This window comes from Aspergillus fijiensis, assembly GCF_003184825.1.
Source record: "Aspergillus fijiensis CBS 313.89 unplaced genomic scaffold BO72scaffold_50, whole genome shotgun sequence".
In the NCBI taxonomy this organism is placed as follows: domain Eukaryota; kingdom Fungi; phylum Ascomycota; class Eurotiomycetes; order Eurotiales; family Aspergillaceae; genus Aspergillus; species Aspergillus fijiensis.
This window is the reverse complement of record NW_024469026.1, coordinates 41,038-53,373: the sequence shown is the minus strand read 5'-3', so window position 1 is coordinate 53,373 and position 12,336 is coordinate 41,038. Positions and strand designations below refer to the sequence as shown.

The window sequence follows — 12,336 nt, the reverse complement described above, 5'->3', positions numbered from 1 at the left end:
CGGTCTTCACAAACAAGTAAGAGAAACGAAATCCAAAACAAGATGAGAATGGTGCAGAGGGTATGCTCTCATCAGATCTCGTTTTCTGATATATTTCTTCTTGTCATGCAGTGCGCCTGTCCTGGGAAAGGAAAATGTGATATTGACAGACAAACAGACGGACGGTGCTGTACTTACTGGAAAAAGTACTCCGTCAGTGACCAACTTCTTGGAGTTATGTTTTCAATCTCTCTCGTCTTTGGTGTATAATCATTACCTACCAGTATTAGTAGTGGAATTTATTATTATTTTGGCTACAGCGGAGAAAAGTCCTGCTGCTTGTTGCTGCTGCTGTTGCTGCTATTGCTGCTGCTGTTGCTGCCGCTTGTCCTCTTCCTCTCAGTCTGATTTTCTTATCCCCGGTCAAGACAAAAAAAAGAAGAATTTCACGTCTTTTGCTCGCTTCCTTTCCCTTGCCCCCCTCTTCCTCCTTCTCTCTACCTGTTTTCCCTCTCGCTCTCCGTTTCTCGGTCTTGAGACTCTATTTTTTTTTCCCCCGTCCCCTCCTCAAGCCTCCCCCCTCCCTCTTCCCCCCGGTCCTCTTCTCCCTCTCTCTTCTCGGTTTGGGACGATTGCATTTCTCCTCTGCTACCCGACCTTTTCCTTCCCTTACCCTTTCCCTTTCCCTTCTTCCCCCCTCCACCCTATCCTCCGTCCTTAATTCCCTCATCCACCCACTCTCTCTCTCTCTCCCCCCCGCCTTCTCCAACCCTCTTCATTTCTCTCACGCCAGACTTAATCTGTCTGTCGTGCCTGAAGGGTGAGAAGTTGTTGTCGGTCACTGCTTGCCGTTCTGCCTCGTTTGCTCGTGGTAGATCCTATTGAGAGTGCATTCACTCCTTTTTTTGTGAGTAACCATCCAGTCAGTCCCCTTGCCTGACACTCCCGAAGCACAATGTCTTGTCTTTTCTTTTTTTGTCCGCCTTCCACAATACGGTCAATGGGAAAATCCACAACACCTCATCAACTACGCCTTCCATCCAAATCGGCCAGATTTCATATGTCGACCCCTTCACTCCATGTCCGCTTGTCATCTCCGCAATGCGAAAGATCAATTGAATCCCCGAGGATGTCATGGTGGAGAGACTCGAAAGCAGAGTTTGATACTTGGGAAAGGGTCATTCCGAGGAATCTAAGAATAACTCCGGTCGATGTCATTGCTGGTCGCCATCCCGCCTTTTTTTCTTATTTTTATCTGCCCGGTGCGGTGACTCGGACACCTGGCCCGTTTATTTGGACTTTCGCCCCGTCGTCATCCGCCTATCTCTCCGTCGTCTGCAATCACTTGTCAATGCACTGGCTGCGCTGCTTAGGTGTTCTGGACTTCATGCTCATTCATATCCTTCCCACAGGCCTCTCCTGATTGCCTCCAAGCGCCAATCTTTCGTTCCGCTTCACGCCGTCCGTTCCGTCCGTCGCGGTCCCCAGATCAATTAAATAATGGCGTCCTACTACGAGGCCCAGGGCTGGCAAGCCCCTCCTACGCGCCAGGCCTCCTGGGAACAGCCGGCTCCCCCGTCGCGGTCAGGTATGGTTGGCAGGACGTTCAACGATCTTTTTTAGCAGGAAAACAGCGAGGCTTACACCGGTGCTCTCTCATAGGATCAAGCTCCGTCTCTCAGCGCGATGAAATCCCGGCCTTCTCTTCTCAGTTCGATGGTACGCATATTTCCCGACTCCCCAGATGTCATACCTTTTGCGGATCTTCCGTATGATGCGAATCAGAGATCACGCACTGCAGATGTGTTTTTTTGCGGTCTGCAGACACAGTTGAATCTCTGTTGTTCGGAAAAGGGGAGAAAGAGTGGAAAGAGTGGCGCTGACTTCCAACAGAGGTCGACCGTGCGATTGACAATCTCGTCAAGAGCGGAAAGCTCTGGGCCGCGCCCCGGAGAGACTCGATGCCCATGATGATGGGTCGCCCGTACCCCGACTACGGTATGATTCCATGAATGCCCCCTACTAGAAGTTATTCCATTCTGAACAGTACTGTGGTAGATCCCCGCATGGCCGGTGCGATGTCACAGCGTCATCACTCGATCAGCGAGTTCGATTCTCGGATGCACCCGAATCCCTCCCTCCAGGGCTTCTATGCCTCGCAACGATTCCAGGGTCGTCCCAACGAAGTGGAGCAGATGATGCAAGCGAAGCGTCGGATGGCAGCACAGCGTGAGAGGGAGCTCCGCAACTATCACCAGGAGCAACAGTACAACCGAAGTACGTGGTAGCATTTGTCTTTGGAGCCTCTTTCTTTCTTCCTCGCCCGCATCTTCCTCCACTATTCCCCCCATGATCTTCTCTGCCCATATGTGTATTCGCTGGCTTGTATATTACATTGGGACATGGTTCCAGTTTTTGAACATGGTTTTAATTCTTCTGCTTCTCTCAAAGGCCTGCTTGCCGAAATGTCTGGAAACAAGTCCGATCGCTCGCTCAGCCCAGCCGCCATGAGCGAGGAAAGTCGCCGCGAGCTTCTGGCTCGTCAGCATAGGGCCCTGTACGGCAACGACAGCCCCGCGTTCTTCCCCCCTGGAAGCTTGACCGATGAGAACCCCCGCTCCGACAGCCAGGCCGGTGGTACCCCGACTTCTGCCACCGGAGTTCGTGGTCCGTCTCCCCGCGGTGCCGACCCCTTTGGTCTAGCGCAAACTCCCGTCCAAGGGAGTGTTGATGGCGTGTCTCAGGCTGCCGCGGGTGCCGCCTCCCTCCAGTCGCCCTCGCGTGCCAACAGCGCCTCTTCTCCCAGCTCGGGCATTAACCCTGTCTTTGGCAAGTACGAGACTCCCGATCAGCCCGGAACTTCAACCTCGTCTCCCGGTGGCGCCGATTCTCCCTCCTCGAGACAGGCATCGACCAAGCCGGCGACTGGACCCATAGGCTCTGTGGGACCCATTGGCAGCCGGCCTCTTCAACAGACCGGTGCCGGCCAGGCTTCCAACCCGGCCCTGAACAAGCGTTCCACGACTCCCCTTCCGTCTCCCCTGGGATTCGGCTTCACCTCGGGTGATGCCACTACCGGCGAACGTGCTTCGTCGGTTTCCAACGCCTCGACCGCCGCCGCAGCGACCGCCGGCGTCAAGGACACCACGGGCGGTGGTGTTTCCCTGGGTTGGGGTAACGGCAGTGGCGTGTGGGGATCGAAGAACGGCTTGGGCGTGCAGGCCTCTGTCTGGGGCTAAGCGACGGCCACCAGCCATGGTTCGATTCTCACAACATTATTCCTTTGGACGGGTGTTCGCTTTTGTACTGTGGCGTTCTAAGAGAGGGTTATATCTTTGATTCGACTATTGGGAAAGAGCATGGTACATATCTGAAAGAAGTGGGGTCGCAAGCACACGTCTTGATTAATATTTTTGTCTAGCGCTCCGTCACATGTGGACAGTCGGTTTAATTTGGTACATGGTGGTTCTACTGACTAGCGCCCTTTGGGATTGGCCTGTTGGTTTCTGGAGTCGGTATTCCCTTTTGTGTTATGTGGCATCATGTTGGGGGTTTCTTGTTTTTATTGGTGTCGCATCTGTTGATCATGGGTTGTCGTTTCACTCGGCGCCAGTCTATCTATCTATCCACCACTGCTCCAGGGGTTGGGGTATTTTGGGGTGATTGTATTAACCTTGTTTGGCTGTGGGGGGTGTATGTTCTCTCGGGCTCTTGTTTCCCGCTCATCTCTGGGGGGTTCCAGGTGTTTGTTTTTTTTTTTTTTTTTTTTTTTCCCTTTGATTGTTCGGGTCTGGTTGTGATTGTGAATCTGGCCGAAAGCATGTTGGGTCATTTTGTCATGGGGTGTTTTTCTTTCTTATTATCTGGGTACGAAAAGGGTTTTTCTAGTTCGGTTGTTTTTTCTGGCAAAGGCAAAAGGAATACTGGGGAGCAGGCAAACATTATCAAAAGAGCTGTTTGGAGTCTGTTGATCTGCCGAGGTTTTCTGGAATGTCTTGTGTTTCTGTTTCAAGTTTGTGGTTCTGTGCGTTGATAGGTTTATATGGTTCATGTTTCTATTTGTGTTCTGTCATAAGGTACGGGTTACATTTTTTTCGTCGTAATGTATGGTTCTGGTGTCTAGGGCCTAGGATGTTTGTCGTATTGAGCTGACGTGAGGTTGTGGATGAGGTACTTCAATCTTCATTGAAGTTGCTGGCGGCAGGGGTGATTGCTGTAAATCTCTCAGTGGCTTCACTCATGAATCCATCTTGACTGCTTGGATGTTTGCCCAGTCATCCAGTTGTCTTCAACCTCGGCAGAGTGCTCGGCGGCGCACCTGGTCAACAATTCTAAGTAATAGAGTTGTATCACATAACATTTCTAGAAGCAGACAAACTCATTTAGCTCAACATCTTGACTCCCTCTCAAAATCTAGTCTATCACGCTCGCATATCGTCATCTATATAAAAGAGCTCGTCATAGTCGTTCAGTCATTTACGCGAAAAACCCCCCCGTCCTGAAATATGTATCCCAAGCAGCCCAGCGCATCCCAGCGCCAAAGACCGTGGCTCCCAGCCCGACCCATCAAACCACCGAAACCCTTTCCCCAGCCTCCTCCTGTTCTTCCCGGCGCAACAGCAACGGCTCCTCCTCCCCCGAAGCCTCCAATCCTCCAAACCTCTGGCCCCTTCGTCCCGTATCCACCCTCCCCGACCCAGAACAGGATCTCACCCAAGGCTTCTTCTCGCCCCCGCCCGCACCGCCGCCGGATACCGGGGCAGCACCGAGAAAATACACCCCCTGGCCGGCGACAATCAACGCGAACGCCACGGGATACGCCCAGCCGACCTGATACCGGAAAAGCAGCACGCCGACCCCGACCCCCCAGCAGTTCATCGTCAGCATGGACAGGTTGAAGAACGCGGCGGACGCGCGCCGCAGCAGCAGCGGCACCAGACAATAAAACGCGGCGAGGCAGAGCGTGTACGCGGCCCACCACCCCAGGACCCTTGCATCCCACACAGTGCTGCTGCGGAGGAGGGCGGACAGCTCCCCCAGCGCCAGGGCCTGCAGCGCGGTGATGCACGCCCCGCACAGCGCCATCTGGCCGAGCACCTCAGCGATCGGGGCGGTGGTCACCAGCACTTCTTCGAGGACATTGGCGAGGCCGTAGCTGGTTGCGCCGGTTAGGGCGGAGAGGTCGCCGAGCAGTTTGTTGTGAGCGGAGGCGGGTGGGGTGCGGTCGGAGAAGAGGAGGAGGAGCATCCCCGTTATGCAGATGGAGATCCCGAGGAGTTGGGGTCGGTGGTAGTGCACGCCCAGGACGGTCGAGGAGATTAGGACCACGATGGCGATGGCCCAGAAATTGATGAGTTGGGCGCTGAGGAGGGTCGTGTTGCGGTAGGCCAGGACGAGGAAGTAGTTGCCTTCTACGTCGAAGAGGGAGAGGAGGAGGTCTGTTTTTTTGGGGGGCGGGGTTAGTTTGTCGGTTGTGGAGGGGGGATGGGGATGGGGGCATATCGTACATTTCCAACCGCGAGACAAGAAGCTCTGGGTCCAGCCCTGGAGCCCGTGGCGGTGGATTGTGTAGGAGGTGAAGATCACGGTCAGCAGGAGGTAGTTGAAGAAGGTCTGCGTGGCCGGCAGGGAGACGCCTCGGTCGGCTAGGAGGGTGCTGAAAGTGCTGCACGCTGTGTTGGTGATGGCGAGGATTTGACTGTTGGTGACTTAGTGAGATGCTAAGGACTGTTTGTAACGGGTGTGAAGATGGTCTTACCCCAGGAGGAGGGTGATGTAGAATTCTCGGGTGGTCAGGTAGGCGAGCGGGCTTTGCTGTTTGTCGGTGGGATGGTCCGCTGTTGTTGCGTGTTCCGAGTCCACTGCGTCGGTGCTACCGTTGCCGGTAGTATATACATTAGAGGTAGCGGAGGCATCGGATTTGGACGGTAGTGGTATATGGGCACGACCGAGATCGGTGCCCGTGGACGATGGGCCAGCCCCAGCATCGTCTGTGCCATGGGACACAGCAGAATGTGTCATGGCTGCTGCAACAGACTTTTCTAAAACGACTGGAGTAACGACACACCGATGGGAGCTTTCCCACCCGCACGAGCGCAAAGCTCCCGAAGTCGCTCGCGGATGGCAGTTGGTATATCAGACCCAACGGCTGTCTGAATTGAAGATAAGAAGGCTGAAGAAAGTCACGAGGAAGCCAACTCAGAAGTGGAGAGGACTTTCTACTCTAAGTTACTACTGCTACTAAGTACTAAGTATAACTTATGTAATCGCCAAGTCAATCAGATCCGCCCTCCCGTCATGTGCTTCGCGGCCAATCACGGGTCGCACCCCTCATGTGGATCCATGATCCCTACCGCCCGGGCCCGATAAGGGAGCTGACCCGCGTCGGCTATCAGGGATCATCTAACGCTTAGCAGGTAGCTGGTAGCAGTCTGGAACACACCCACTACCAAGGAGTGGCCGCGATAAGAACAGCTATCTGATGCTAATGAGGGATCCCTCGTACAGTCTGCAGCAGTTTGAGGTGGATGTCTGGGTGCCACCTCCGCATCCATGCACTGATCTTAGCGTTCCTGCACGGAACATCCACTTACTCGCCTTACAGGGGGAAGGGAGTTAGTATATAAATACCCAGGATTCCGGCATGTACGGAGTACCGGTAGTATGTAAGTTGCTTGGTAGCAAGCAACTGTGTTTCCTAGTTGACTACCTGTTTATCATGGTTAGAGACTGTATATTTGCTCGCGTATAGCTAATACCAACAAGCTTCATTGGCCAACAGAGAAAAGTTATCCTGCTGTAGTCACATGCATCTTGCCACATTCACTGCCCCAGGCACCCAGGATTAGGCTTTGCGCAATGATCTCATCGGGTCTCCAACCTGGCCCTGTCCTCCGTCAATCGCCTTCATTCATCCATTTTGCCATTTTTCTGGAAGATGTTCCGATCCGCTCACTGACAACCGCACAGTTCAGGCTCCCGTCCTTCCTGGAGGGTAATGGCGGATTTGCTTCGGCATGATTCAAAGAATCGAGCATGTTTGGTGACGCAGCATCCCCCACATGACCCATCCGCATCGCCCCTCCCCTTGGTTCATCTATTGACCGAGGGGGAACACAGGCGCAGTGATCCGTATCGGTAGTGCAACCACCGTCTTCAGGCAGTCTCGGGTTAAGCTTGGGGACTGGTCGCTGCCCAACTGAGTAGGAGCCCCGACTTCGGTCATGGACATCCTGTTCCGTCGCTATCAACGGTGGATAGAGGCGGAATGACCCGGAGGCAGGAGACAACAATGCAATTCTTTCGCTCCGCTACGTTAGAGATCGTCCGTTTTTGAGGCTGAAGTGGTAGCTTATTACATATCCACTCAAAGGTTCCATGGATATTGAATGCGTGGGGTCCCGGGATGATGATTACAGTTGCGGACACACACTCTTCTTGTTAGTAGTGTACCTTATGGAACAATTATAGAACAATTCAAATATCTGACAATGGGGGGAACAATAAGAAGTGACGGGGCTAGAACCTTTTTGGTCTTCTCTCCTCCTTGCAGTGCCATTTTGCCATTCCACCCCTTGACCGACCGACCGACCGACCGACCGACTGACTGACTGACAACCCGGTGACCCAACCTTAACCACAATAACCACAAATGGGACCTATTCAGTATCGCATCCATCCACATGGGACAAGAAGAAGCATCCTGCTGTAAGGTCCGACTCCCCAACCCCCCCCGACACCCTAGCGGCTGGAGGGCCATTCTTATCCTGAATCCTCAGGGCTGGCCTGAAACCTTTCCGGGGACGCGCACGTCATCGGCAAGACCCTTCTTTATTGATGAACACGCAGATAAGTTTATAGCTACCGGTATAGTCACGTAGGTGTAGACGGATTGACGGAAAAGTTTCAGGTCTTCAATTGCTCGCTCCGCTTTCGCTGCAGATCCCCGAGCTGGCCCTTTGTAGTACTCCACCTGGACTTACTGCTGGCTGGCAGCTGGTGGGTTGCCGTATATCGGACGTTGTCCTGTTCAGCTTAGCTCTGATAAGCTCCCGATTTGTTGAGCAATTCCAATCCCTTAGGTAGTGTTCAGTACGGTCGCGTGTTGTTGTTGTCGTCCGGTTCATTTTCTTTTCCCTCTCCGAGACAAATAGGCAGATAGGTAGGCAGGCAGACTCTGGCACACAGGCAGGCAGACAAGACAGTTGCCGAGGCCGTCAGGTGGTCCCGACGCCAAAGTCAAGAAGGATCCTCATTCATCATCGAAGAACAAGCAGAAGCAGAAGTAGAAGCAGAAGCAGAAACATAGGCGCAAGTACTGTACTGTACAAGCTGTGAGGGAAGCAGCAGCAGCAGCAGCAGTAGCAGCAAGCAAGCAAGCAAGCAGACAAGCAACAAGCAGCAGCTAACCTTTCCCCGTCTCCATCTTCTTACCTGTACGGAGTACTGCTTGCTATCTTTATTTTTTTTGCCTGTCACTTTTCTTCCCTTTTACATCATTTTCCTTCCTCCCAGACCTCTAACATTACTCTCATCCTTTCCACCTACACACAACACCTCCGTCTCCTTAACCTCCTTCTCTGTCTGTACTCGTCGTTTGCTTGTTTCCATCCTCCCGTCCCCTCTTTTCTCCGTCCGTCTCCTCTTCCCTTTCTTCTCTTCCTCCTCTCCCCCCTCCACCTGACCTGATTATCACATCATATCACATCGACCACACATCCACACATCCACACATCCACACATCCACATCATCATTCTTTTTCCTCTCCCTTCTTTCTCCCTTTTTTAACCTTTCCCGCTTTTTCCTCCCATTCCCCACTTCTTTCCCTTCCCTTCCCTTCCGCACATCCTCCGTCCAATCTGGACCAAGCCGCGGCCTTTTCTTATCTTTCTCTCCGCCTTCCCTTCCGTTGGGGCTCTCCTCGCGCCGGAACACTCGTTCCTGAGTTGTCCCGGAGTGACGAGACGCCACCTCTCCGTTTTGCCGGACCATGGCGTTGGAGGTGCAACCACCCAGCGATCGCAAGCGGGTGAAGGTCTACGAACTCAGAGATAATGACTGGTTCGATCGAGGCACCGGCTTCTGCACCGGTCAGATCCTGGATGTGAGTCGTGTCCCTTCCACCTGCTGTCCGCCGCGCGACTGCTGCGTCGCCCGCTCGTCGGGCGCAAACGCACCATCGCCGTCGGGCGCGCGCTTGGTCGCTTCCATGAAGATTCCATCGCTAACCAGTCCACGCCATGGCTAGGATGAGCCGCGGATTTTCGTCGAGTCGGAAGATGAACCCAACCGGGTGCTGTTGGAGACCAAGATCTCCAAGGATGACGGATACCAGAAGCAACAAGGTGCCACCCCTCCTGCGCGCTTCCCGTCCATTGCGCACGCGACAAGTCGTACAAGAACCATCACTGACCATCGCGCGACCCCATCAGAGACATTGATTGTATGGACAGAGCCCAATGGAACGGACATGGCACTCAGTTTTCAGGAAGCCGAAGGGTGCGCGGTCATCTGGTAAGGCGCATCGAGCCCAGCTCGGAACGGGGATAGAAATGAGTCAAGCCGAAGACTGACTGAGTCTCCGCAGGGACTTCGTCAACAACGTGCAACAACATCTGCTCAGTTTGGCGCCGGGAGGTTAGATTTTCTCCCATCTCCAGGCTACGCTGCCGCGATAGCTGATGATAGGATCTTTTGCTGACCTGGTCATTCCGTTGTGCCTAGAAGATGCCTTGTCCGACGAGATCGAGAGCTACCAGTCGATTATGCTGCCGGCGCCCGACCTAGGCAATCTTCCCGAAATCGACCACATCATGAGGACCTCGAGCATAACTCAAGCCGGCCGCGATGCTCTTTCCAAATTAGTCATTCGTGATGAGTATATTCCGAAACTCATCCCTCTGGTCTCAATGGCGGAAGACCTCGAAAGCCTTCCGGATCTACATCGTCTTTGCAATATCATGAAGTCACTGATCCTACTCAACGACAACACGATCATCGAAACCGTGGTCACAGACCCCGTCATCCTGGGGGTCGTTGGAGCATTGGAATGTATGAATCCCGATGGCAGCGCCTTGCACTGAGAAATTGCTAATGGGCTGTAGACGACCCCGAGTTCCCTACCCACAAGGCCAACCATCGCCAGTACCTCGCAGACCAGACGCGTTACAAAGAAGTAGTCCCCATCAAGGACCCTCTCATTCGTCGCAAGATCCGATACACCTGGCGCTTACAGTACCTCAAAGACGTGGTTCTGGCTAGGATCCTAGATGATCCTACATTTTCAGTGCTAAACTCCTTGATCTTCTTCAACCAGGTGGAAATCGTTAATCATATACAATCCAACGCGCAATTCTTGAAGGAACTCTTTACAGTCTTCGACCCCCGAAACGCCGACAACAAGCGCAAGGAGGATGCGGTCCAATTCCTTCATCAATGCGCGGTCATCGCAAAGAACTTGCAAGCGCCGGCGCGTGCGAACCTCTTTGCCAATTTCATCAACCATGGCCTTTTCGCTGTGATCGCATTTGCTATCAAACACCCCAAGCCACCATTGCGCACGACAGGCATTGATCTTCTGGTGTCTCTCCTCGACCACGATCAGATCATGATGCGCGGATATATGCTCAAGGCCGTCAGCGAGAAGAAAACGCCCCTTACAGATACTTTGATCGACCTGCTGCACACGGAAACCGACCTCGGAGTTAAGAATCAGCTTGCCGATGCGATCAAGGTCCTGCTAGATCCACAAATTCCAATGCCGGACGCCATGGCTCGGGCTGGACCCGAGCACTTCAACAAGCCACGTTCCAACATCTTTTCGGATACATTTGTCCAGAACCATTTCGATGAGTCTGCCAGGAGGCTGTTTTGGCCTCTGAAGCGACTCGAAAATAGCGATAATCGTGAGTTTTGCTATTCGATGCCATCGCCTGATGGTTGCTGACCGTGGCGCCACCACCATTCGCAGTGAATGACCTCACATTCCAAGATGTAACGCTGTATTCGCATCTTGTCGATATTCTTACATTTTTCGTGCGCCAGCATTTATACCGTTCTCGCAATGTTATCCATGACGAGTCGCTCGCCCCTCGGGTCGCTCAATTACTTACTGTGCCCCAGAAGCATCTCAAATTGAGTAGGTCGCCACGATAATTATGTTGGTCTGCTGGAAACTAAACTCTCATTCTCCTCAGCTGCCCTGAAGTTCTTTCGCACTTTAATTAGTCTCCAAGATACCTTCTACCAAGCTATGATGACCCGTAACAACACGTTCGGTCTGATCCTCGATATCGTCTACCAGTCCATGCCACGTGACAACCTTCTGAACTCGGCCTGCCTTGAACTCTTTGAGTACATCAAGCGCGAGAACATCAAACCCATCGTTCTTCATCTGGTGGAGAAATATGGCGAGCAGATCAAGAACATCACCTATGTGGACACGTTCCAAACTCTGTACTTACGCTACGAGCAATTACAGGGCTACGGCGCAGAGGAGGCGGATTCTACTCTATACTCCCAGGAAGAAGATTTGCCAGGTCAGCGGATGCAAGCCAATGGGTCGCGCTGGCAAGGGGTCAAGGAAATGGATGCTGCAGAGGAAGAATACTTCAACACTTCGGATGATGAAGAAGAGGTAAGTCGCATCAGCCAGGAATCAGACAGTCTGAAGTATTGACCATGTACTATAGTGGCAGCAGGATCCCCAACAGAACACAGCCATTTCTGCACACCCGCAGAATGGCGCAGCATCGCCCGTAGTGAAGCCCCTAGTTGATTATCCCGATGACGACGACGAAGACGACGCGATGAATACCAAGGTTGAAGACCAGACGCAACCAAAGCAAGAATCGTCATCACAGGAGGACCCCGGTCGAGACACTGCCATGGAGTCATCTGAGGAGGCACCGTCCACGCCCGTCTCGTTGACGATACAGACCCCACCGGAAAGACTGTCGGAGAAGCGCCGACGCGAAGAGGAAGATGATGACGAACTGATGAAGCTTACAGCCGGCCCCAAACGACGAAGCTCCGTCAATGCAGGATCTGGGAGTGCCGGGCTTCTGCGCCGGAAACGAAGCGTGTCTATTGGCTCTCTTTCATCCAACGAGAAAGGGTCGACTCTGGGCAATACGACTACCAGCGCAGCACCCAAGCGGATTGCGATCAATTTGAGCTCCGCAACCGTCAAGCCCACTGACACTGCGGTAGACAAAACGAGCAATGAAAAGGAGAACCGAGATGATAACCATGACAGTCAAGGTGGATGATTTCATGATTTCCAGAATCGTCTGATCTTTTTGTTGTGAATGCTCGAGTCTCCGTAGCCGAGCAAACTGCATTCATTGTTGTGTTGT

General features: G+C 53.1%; 3 protein-coding genes across 3 annotated transcripts; 2 read left to right on the top strand and 1 right to left on the bottom strand.

Moving 5' to 3' along the window:
- Positions 1–1,297: 1,297 nt before the first annotated feature.
- Positions 1,298–3,365, top strand: BO72DRAFT_210718 (uncharacterized protein). Its single transcript, XM_040939667.1, has 5 exons — positions 1,298–1,567; positions 1,642–1,698; positions 1,873–1,977; positions 2,038–2,256; positions 2,431–3,365. The coding sequence occupies exons 1-5, from the start codon at positions 1,480–1,482 to the stop codon at positions 3,216–3,218; spliced, it is 1,257 nt and encodes a 418-aa protein (XP_040798279.1). The 5' UTR covers positions 1,298–1,479; the 3' UTR covers positions 3,219–3,365.
- Positions 3,366–4,689: 1,324 nt separating this feature from the next.
- BO72DRAFT_352116 (DUF914 domain membrane protein) lies at positions 4,690–5,802 on the bottom strand (the record flags this gene model as incomplete). Its single annotated transcript, XM_040940699.1, has 3 exons — positions 4,690–5,417; positions 5,487–5,677; positions 5,738–5,802. Coding segments are annotated over 3 exons (984 nt in total), but the record flags the coding sequence as incomplete, so codon positions are not given.
- A 3,167-nt stretch (positions 5,803–8,969) lies between these two features.
- Positions 8,970–12,249, top strand: BO72DRAFT_499179 (SMEK family protein; the record flags this gene model as incomplete). Its single annotated transcript, XM_040948827.1, has 8 exons — positions 8,970–9,083; positions 9,228–9,493; positions 9,567–9,616; positions 9,704–10,030; positions 10,084–10,884; positions 10,950–11,117; positions 11,176–11,615; positions 11,671–12,249. The coding sequence occupies 8 exons, from the start codon at positions 8,970–8,972 to the stop codon at positions 12,247–12,249; spliced, it is 2,745 nt and encodes a 914-aa protein (XP_040798277.1).
- Positions 12,250–12,336: the final 87 nt, after the last annotated feature.

Bases quoted from the DNA above. Each gene is read 5' to 3' on its own strand.
- BO72DRAFT_210718 (XM_040939667.1), top strand. From the start codon at position 1,480: ATGGCGTCCTACTACGAGGCCCAGGGCTGGCAAGCCCCTCCTACGCGC. The intron at 1,568-1,641 runs GTATGGTTGGCA...GCTCTCTCATAG, and splicing joins GGCTCCCCCGTCGCGGTCAG to GATCAAGCTCCGTCTCTCAG. The intron at 2,257-2,430 runs GTACGTGGTAGC...CTTCTCTCAAAG, and splicing joins GGAGCAACAGTACAACCGAA to GCCTGCTTGCCGAAATGTCT.